The sequence below is a fragment of the Parasteatoda tepidariorum genome, chromosome 9, assembly GCF_043381705.1.
Source record: "Parasteatoda tepidariorum isolate YZ-2023 chromosome 9, CAS_Ptep_4.0, whole genome shotgun sequence".
NCBI lineage: Eukaryota > Metazoa > Arthropoda > Arachnida > Araneae > Theridiidae > Parasteatoda > Parasteatoda tepidariorum.
This window is the reverse complement of record NC_092212.1, coordinates 79,332,870-79,341,684: the sequence shown is the minus strand read 5'-3', so window position 1 is coordinate 79,341,684 and position 8,815 is coordinate 79,332,870. Positions and strand designations below refer to the sequence as shown.

The 8,815-nt window shown below is 28.7% G+C and overlaps 2 protein-coding genes across 2 annotated transcripts in view; one reads left to right on the top strand and one right to left on the bottom strand.

The window, feature by feature from the left end:
* LOC107455802 (anaphase-promoting complex subunit 7) overlaps positions 1 to 6,578 on the bottom strand; it is a 26,286-nt gene extending 19,708 nt beyond the window's left edge. Inside the window, exons 1-5 of the mRNA XM_043047129.2 lie at positions 6,353 to 6,578; positions 5,059 to 5,181; positions 3,431 to 3,508; positions 1,945 to 2,028; positions 1,737 to 1,852 (exon numbers count right to left, since the gene is read on the bottom strand). Coding sequence (XP_042903063.1) covers positions 1,737 to 1,852; positions 1,945 to 2,028; positions 3,431 to 3,508; positions 5,059 to 5,181; positions 6,353 to 6,418 — 467 coding nt within the window. The 5' untranslated portion in view covers positions 6,419 to 6,578. The remainder of the gene's footprint in view (positions 1 to 1,736; positions 1,853 to 1,944; positions 2,029 to 3,430; positions 3,509 to 5,058; positions 5,182 to 6,352) is intronic.
* Positions 6,579 to 6,769: 191 nt separating this feature from the next.
* Positions 6,770 to 8,815, top strand: part of LOC107455807 (m7GpppX diphosphatase) — an 11,902-nt gene continuing 9,856 nt past the window's right edge. The window contains exon 1 of the mRNA XM_016073521.3: positions 6,770 to 7,268. Coding sequence (XP_015929007.1) covers positions 6,902 to 7,268 — 367 coding nt within the window. The 5' untranslated portion in view covers positions 6,770 to 6,901. The remainder of the gene's footprint in view (positions 7,269 to 8,815) is intronic.

Genomic DNA, 8,815 nt, shown 5'->3' with positions numbered 1-8,815 from the left:
ATAATATACTCATCTTGAATCATTCCCTCACTTCAGCGTCATTCCCTCACTTTATACACTAGTGAGGGAATGGCGAATTCAATAAAATTAAAAAATAGCAGTTAGGCCTAATTAATTTCTGAAATCAATCACATACAATTATATTCATACAAGAAAGCAACATATAATTATCCACTTTCTCGATGAAGTTGTATTTTATTTTATTCTAAAAAAAGACATGAGGGAATGACAAATGCAAAAAATTGTACCTGGTTTGATTCATTCAAATTTATTCCACAGCAAAGCTTCTTTAAGTTGAAGATGGAAACATACTGCAATTTTGTTCTATGATGCCAGTTGTTAACTGCTAAAGTTTTAATTAAAATATTTTTATTCTAAGAGGATTGCAAGTGATAAGAACATTGTTGTGAGGGAATGATGCGAAACACTAGGGACAAAGTTTAAAATAGTGCTGTGTTAATATTTTTATCAGAAATTTAATTTAAAATTGATTTTTTGAATTCTATATTTCAATATTCTGAAATAAAAAACACGAATTTGTAATTTTTTTTTTTTTAATTTTAGAAACAATTTTTTCTTTTTTTAAATCAACAGTGGGGACAAGTGAGGGAATGACATATTGGTATATTTCAATTACCTAAAATAAATAAAAAATAAAAATTGATAATTTTATTTTTATTCTTTTGTTAGCCTGCATTCTAAAGGACACTTTCCCTGAAATTTTTTTTTTCGTAAGTTGTACAACAAACATAAAATGTACTGGGGACATGAAAATGATTGTTTTTGTGAGAATGGCCCATATAGCGTAATAAATAAATACAAAAAGAAAATTGAGAAAAACAATAAGTTTTATTTACTGCGCATAAGCTGAAAGTAAATAGAACTTATAAAATAAGTTCAAAATGTAGAGAAAACATGGAGAAAATTACAGAACAAAAAAAAAAAGAAGGGGAGGGGGAATGCAAAAAAAAAATTCCGTAAAACAAAAGATATTAGCTCATACAATAATATTTTATTTGTTGTAAAAATTTTTTTAGTACTCCTCACACTATTGTATTGATATATTTTGCTTTGGTTACATTGATGCAATATTAGAAACACTCTTTTGTGGATATAATCGTGTGATCTAATGAAAAGATTATATCTTTTCTTTACGGATCCCCCCCCTTTTCTCCCTTGTTCTGTAATTTTTTCCATGTTTTCTCTACATTTTGAACTTATATAAAATTAGATTTACCTATAGAATAGAATTACTGATCTTTTATTCCAGACAATATCTTTCAAAATAATCAGGAAAATAGTAATGTATTGAATTTTTTATGGATAAGCTGATACATTACATTAAAATAACTTATTTCTAACCCTAAAACCCAACTTTAGATGGCTTGTCAGAGCTTCAATTATTGTACATACTCCTAATTATTTCAGACTTGAAATAACGTTTATGATAAGCATTTAATTAAACTATTTGATAAATTTCCTTATTTAGAAAGATTAGGCAAAATATGCCATTGCATCTTTTGATTTTACAGAATTAAACAATCAAAACATTTTGCAAGTAAATAGTAGCTTTTACAATAAAATTGAATGTGAAAATTTCCTGAACGTAATACACTCACAAAATCACGAATACCAAGAATTCCATAGAGTAGGTCATTTATTGTTTCAACATTGTTTTGATTTCTAGATAAAAAAAATTCCGTACTGTATTTAAAAGAGAGAAAAAGAAACATTACTTTAAAACCTCTTTATAACTTGTGATTGCAGATCGTTCTGTACCATTTTGGTGATGTAGTTTAGCTAATGCCATATTAACACATGGAGTTCTCTGTTTGGCTGATATGCTTTCTAACTATGTAAAAAACATTGAAATTAACAAAATTAATAGAATAATTCTTTACAAAATTAATGTATACCATATACCAAGTAAACAAAATATCATACTATTCCTATGGCTTGAGAAAACTGTTTCTGATTAACAAGACACAGGTGAGCTTTATATTTCACATCAACCTCTGATGTCACCTCCTAAAAGTTTTAACATAGATGATAATTTTTCAAAAATTATACAAAATGTAATTATTTATCAATTATGGAAGATTGCAAAATAATAAAATTTAATAGTAGTTAATCTTAATACAATAGACTAACACCAGAAATTAACAGTTATATTAGTCTATTAGGTGTTAATTTATAGCATTATAACAGCTTTCAATACATTTAATTTTGGAAGTTAAAGCATAGTAAATAACTTAATATGTACAATGATTTTCTAAAAAAGATGATAGAATCATTTAAATTACATTGTACTATTACTTACAATCAAATATCAGTTGATATTAATTTTTTTAAAGCTATTTTTTGAAAAACAGGTTTTGGACACTTTAATTTTGGACAGTAAATGAACTCAAATGTCTGGTCTGAAAGCAGTTCAGAATATTCCAAACTTTAATAAAAATATACAGTTCTTTAATTTCTTTTAGAATATTTTAGTATAATTTTAGAAATTTTTTTCTTTAAATTGAAATTTTGATCCTATAGAATTTTTCTTTTTTGGAATATTTTTTTATTATAAAGAGTAGTCTTAAAATAATTAAGTCTAAAAGGTTTATTAATTAAACATATTACATTTATTAAAAAGCCTTCTTGCAACAGTCAGTTATGATTCAGGAGAAGCATGGAAGCTAAGGCTCTACAAGTCAATGACAAATGGCATTATTGTGGCAATTCGGTCAAACAAGACCGTCTATACTTCCCACACCAGCTGGTATGTACCAATTTTATTTTATAACCTGAATTGAAGTACAAACTCAACTTCGAGTGTCTAACTATCAATATTCAACTCCGTAGCCTTATGATTTGGAACTCAAACCAAAAGACAAGACAGTTCCTAGATCAAGGATCGGGACAAACTAGCCTTCATGGAGGTTTTTTCGACAGAACTAACCCACATTTGTGTTACGTGGATAGAAAAAAAAAAAAAAAAACATGGTAAGCTCGACGATAAGAAGATTCTAACCTATGGGGTTGCCACTATGGGGTGGCAACCATGATTATGGTTGGTGAGATATGGGAGCAGAATTCGTATCAGTCAACTATCCCAGGGATTTGAAACTAAGTCACTGAACAAACGATTCGAAACAGAACGTTTTATCAACTGAGCCACTGCGGCTCAAGCTGGACCTCTTGATCTAAAGCTTGGTGCGCTTGAAGACGCCACCAGGGATAGAACCTCAGTTCTTCACAATGACTAAACCACCGAGCTATAGCGACTGCATTTAATTTTTTAGCATTTTACTATCTTACTAATACTGCATATTATATCATTATGAAAAATAATAAATTAAGAATAAGGAAACACAAATTCAGAAAAATGTAGAAGGGTTTAGAGATAAAAAGTAATAAATAAAATAGCTTCATTTACACTTACTCCTTGCGGAAAAACTTGGGTCTTCCCTTTAGTTTTAGCCAGAGATTTTTTTAGCTGAAGAGCTTTTTTAAACATGACCTAGTATCAAATAAAAACAAGCATAAATGTTAGGTGAATGTAAAATATTTATAAATAATAGAAATTAGGTATAACCCAAGGCAATCAGGGTTGGCAGGTTTTTGACATGTGACAGTTTTTGACAGTTTAAACCGTCACGTCAAAAACCTCACTGTCAAAAATGTCGAAAATGTCAAAAACCTATATTCATATGTGAAATTTAATTAATACATAAAATTTATATATTTTTTAAAGGATAGTGTTTCTAAATATGTTCTAGAAAAAATAAATTTTAAATTTTGAAGAAACACTTATATTTTGAATAGTAACCAAAATCTTGTACTTTTGAAAACTCACATCTTTCGTAATATTATGTATATTCATTTTCATGTGTTATTGAAAATCTGCAGTGATATTATTAGGAAATTTATTTATAACCAAATTTAGTGTATAGTATAGATTATACTAAAAATTAGACATTTTTAAAAATAAACATTAGCAGTTTTGTACATTAGACATCNCAATTTCTATTTAATTTGACAGAAAAAAGGGAATAATTAAAATTTCTAAACATTTAGCTTATATATTTATGGTAAAACAGATAACCAGTAACAAAGAAAGCTGTGATTTTCATTAGTAAAGTTATCTTTTAAAAAACATTCTTTTCAAATAATAACTTTTGTTTTTTTTCCATTAACTTCGCTTTATATCAGCATTTTTGTTATGACACGGCATTTTTCACAGAGCATTTCTAATGAACATTATTCTTTTCCTGTCACTTTCTGCTAAATACGACAAAGTGAAAAGAATACTGATTTTATTGTTAGATGAATTTTGCATTTTCAAATTAAGAGCGACTTTTGTTTTGGTTTCTCTCAAGCCTTTTATTTAAAAAAAAAAAAAACATATGTTTTCATAGACATTTTTAATATGACCCAGCAATTAAAAGGGTTTCTATTTCTTCTATTTAGGTTATTTTTCTATTCATTCCATAAAAGGTTTCTACATATTCTTTTCTTTCTCTCAGTTTTTCTTTAAAATACAGTAATTGGAAAATTGAGATAAGTTTTAAAGATGCTTTTTTTTCTTTCTAATTCTTCTTTTAGACTTGGCAATTTCAGGTTTTTTGCTTATTTATCTTTTTAGTTAGTTTTTTTTTATTTATCTTGAATATTGCTAATGGATAACTATTATAGTTTTTTTCCCCTCATCTCATACCAATAATATGTAATAATGTTTTGTTTAATTTTCAATAATGACTATTATATATAAAAATATATATATATATTATTTTTATATTTAAATAATTATTTATATGAAAAAAATAATATTTATTATTAATTTTTAAAAAAATTAAATGTTGCTATTCAGCTGAATATTCAGTATTCGGTTAAATCATTATTCGTTACATTTTTAGTATAAAGTATCTACTAATATTTACTTAATTAAGCAACACTAGAAATTTTTTTACAGACCCTTTAAATGATTACGTACCAAAACTTCCTGAAATTGAAAACAATGACACCGAATTATAGAAACAAATAACACCAAATTATAAAATTAAATATTACCTCTGCTTTTTTATATTCCTTCATGTTAAGAAGAGAATCCCCATAATAAACATAAGTTTGATACTTGGTTGAAAAAGTTAGCATGTCTGTACTACTTTCTGCAACAGTAAGCAGCATACTTGCCTGAAAAAATATTATAATTTTAAAAAAAACACTGCTATTACTGTAAATTAAAGCCCTGAATCAAAATAAAGGGTATAGTAGAAAAACAATTGAAGCGGAATTTTTAAAGTTTTTTCTTATTTATTTGAAGTTAAACTGGGAAATTTGTAGTCTATATTTCTATACTTAAAAACAAGCTACAATCAAATCAGAGTTCATATTTGATATCTGAAGACAAATAAGATTTCTATTATTAGACCAAAAAATCTGCAATGAAATCTTATAAGTAAAACATTATAAGTTCATACAGATTAATATCGATATAAAATCAGGGTCATTCCTATATATAGTTGGTTGCATTTTAAAGTGTTATGATATACTCATACCCTGATGCATTTATAAGTCAAACTCTTGAGCTTAAATAATTCTCAGCATTTTAAACAGGAGTCTTTTTATATAATGAAGATTTCCATATTGGTACCTGCACCAAAATATCTGCAAAGTTTTGGCAAGCCAGTAGCCAGCTAAACACTTAAAAAAATTACAAAAGATCAACTAAGGATATAACTCATAGTCAACTAAATTACCTCGTGGTACTTCACAAAGGAAAACTAACAAATTTTGTGAAATCAAAATATTAGAGCACTTTTTCAACTCTTAAGCAAAAATTTACTATTTTCCCCGGGGACACTTCGGCATCGTAATCTGTAGCACCAATTACAATCGGTGAGGGGTGAAATAGACTTTAAACTTGCACGTTTTTTTTAAAAATAAAAAAACATAAAGACGTTTTTCTGGAAGTGGCAACAGATATTTCCGTATTCTGATCTGTGGCAGAATAATAGCCAAATCTTGGCAGTTTTTGGGTAGTGACCTTTGATAAACTAAAATACAATATAACAGAAAGGGACCAACTCAAAACTCGTAGCCACCCCAGGTCAAACATCTACATGTTTTTTTTAAAAAAAATTTGCAAGTTTAAAATCTATTTGGCATCTTGGCAATTGTAGTTGGCGAGACAGATCAAGATCTGGGGGAAATATCCCCCGGAATACTCATGAAAATTATAAACACAAAAATGTTTAAGATAGACTTGTATTTTAATTTCATATATTTATAAAATAATTATTTATAATGCCATTGTTTTAATCCTCCACATATTTTCATTTTTGAACAAACTAGCAAAATTTACCAAAGCTGTCACGTTACTGTACAGTCCTTGATCGTACAAGATTTTTAACTGTTCAAACATAGCCATTTTAAAACAAATGAAAAAATTATACTAATATATGCGCTTTATATTTTATTCTGAAGTAACAGTTGAAAGTTAATTTAAAATATGAAAAGAAGGTTCCTCAAATCGTTAACGTCAAAAAATCCCTTTCAACTATTTGTTTGTATTTTGAATAGATTTGACGGTTATGATTGATAAATAGTAATTTTAGAAAATTACTGAACACTTTTTATTAACTCTTTTAAATAATTTTCAACATTAAACTAATATTTTTTATCAAGTGAAAACCACACATATTTCAACAAATGTATTTATGGATTAAAAAAATAATTTCTTTATCAAGTGTAATTAAAGCGTATAAACAAGAGCTTTAGTAAGTTTTATTTAACATTACCGTCCCGCGATTGTTGAGCGTTTTGTGTATCGATGTACGCTACTTTTTCAACAAGTGAAATTATTTTTGATTTTATTATTGTGAAGATTTAATTGTATTTATAAAATAATAACATGTCTGACGTAGATTCATCAGATGATGTTAGTCGTAAACGGATCAAATTATCCACTGAAGAGGAGCTTCAATCACCTGACGCTGTTGCTGAAGACTTGAGCGCACACACTAGAATAAACTCTTTCAGTGACTTTAAAATGCGTGAAGTTTTATTCGACAACAAAGAATCTAAATCTATATTTGTAGAGGGCTCATTCGATCCTGTTAGTGATAAAGCTGTTTTGCTACTTGAGAAGTCTTCTTTTGAAAAAGAAAATGTTGAAAGATTTCTGAAGTCTGCCGATCTAGCTTTAAATTTAAAGCCAAGTGTTGCCTCCGAACCGAATGAAGTAAATTATGCTTGCTATCCTAATGTTGAAAGAGGAGGTAAGATATGCTGTGCTCATTCTTTCATGTTGCCATTTAGCGACCTATATTATACAGCTTTAAACAAATTATCTTAATTTTAAATATTACATAAGCATAGTTTATTTTATTTTTATTTTATTACCGTCGTAGAACAGCCGACCCAATTTTATGGGTTTACGACTACTAATGTTCAACTTCGTAGCCTTGTAATTTTGAACCCAATTCAGAAGACAAGGGAACTCTTGGATCGAGTATTGGGAGAAATTTGCCTTTGTGGAGTACTTTTTGATGGAACTAACCTGCATTTGCGTTACGTGGAGTGGAAGACCACGAGAACCTCCCGCGGTTAGACTGACGGTAAGGGGACTCTAAACCATGATCCATCTACCACTGAGGATATTTCACGTCAGCACTGTGGTTGGTGCAAGCCAGATGCGGAATTCATATCTCCTGGGATTCGAATGCGGTTCTCCTCATTGGATGGCGAATGCTCTATCCTCTGAGCCATCGCCTCGCACATAAGGGTTCTTATGGAAATTTTAGACTCCTTTATTGTCAGCCAAGATGAAGAAAATCTGAAACTCCCGGGATATTTCCGTATTGTGATCTGTTGCGCCAACTACAATAGCCAAGGTGCCAAATAGATTTTAAATGTGCAAATTTTTTAAAATAGATGTGTAGATGTTTGCCCGAGGGTGACTACGAGTTATACCTTTTGAGTTAGTCCCTTTCTGTAATGTTTTTTTTTTTAGTTTCTCGCGGGCCACTGCCTGGAAGTTTCTAAGACTTGGCGATTATTCTGCCGCGGATCACGTTACGGAAATCTCCCCTAACTCCCTCCATGCTTAAAAATAATTACAATACCCCATTGAGTTTTACTTTAACAATTGTTAGAGTGCTCTAATTTTGGAATTAAATTCAAATGAAAGATGTAAAATTGCACACAAAAAAAATTTTAATTTCTTTCTTTTTTTCAAAATTTTAAGTAGAATATTTGGGAAGATTTCCGTATTGTGATCTGCAGCAGAATGATCGGCAAGTCTTGCAACTTTCAGACAGCTGTCTGCGAGAAATTAAAAGAGAAAAAAAAAGTCACAGAAGTGGACCAACTCAAGTCAGGGTTGGCAAGATTTTGCCACAGGTGGAAAAAACCATGGTAAATACCGGTAAAAACCGTCCTGGCAAAAACAGGTTTTTGCCAGCCAAATTGGCAAAAAGTGGCAAAAACCTATATTTTCCAAGATGAGAGGACAAAAACACATTTTTGATACAAAATTATTCCTAAAATTGAAATATATACTATAAATATAAATAATTACAAAAAAATTAACAAAATTATTATTCCATAATTAAATGATAATGTAATAATATATCATTTTAGTAGTTTAAAACATTATTGATTGGAAAATTTGTGATTATTCTTTTTTTTCCAGTGAAATGAACTTATTTTAAATTAATATAACTATAATTTAAAACATAAAATATCTATCAATATGTGTAGTTAATTATTGTACAAATAATAATTTTTTATAATAAATAATAATATTATACAAATAATAATATTT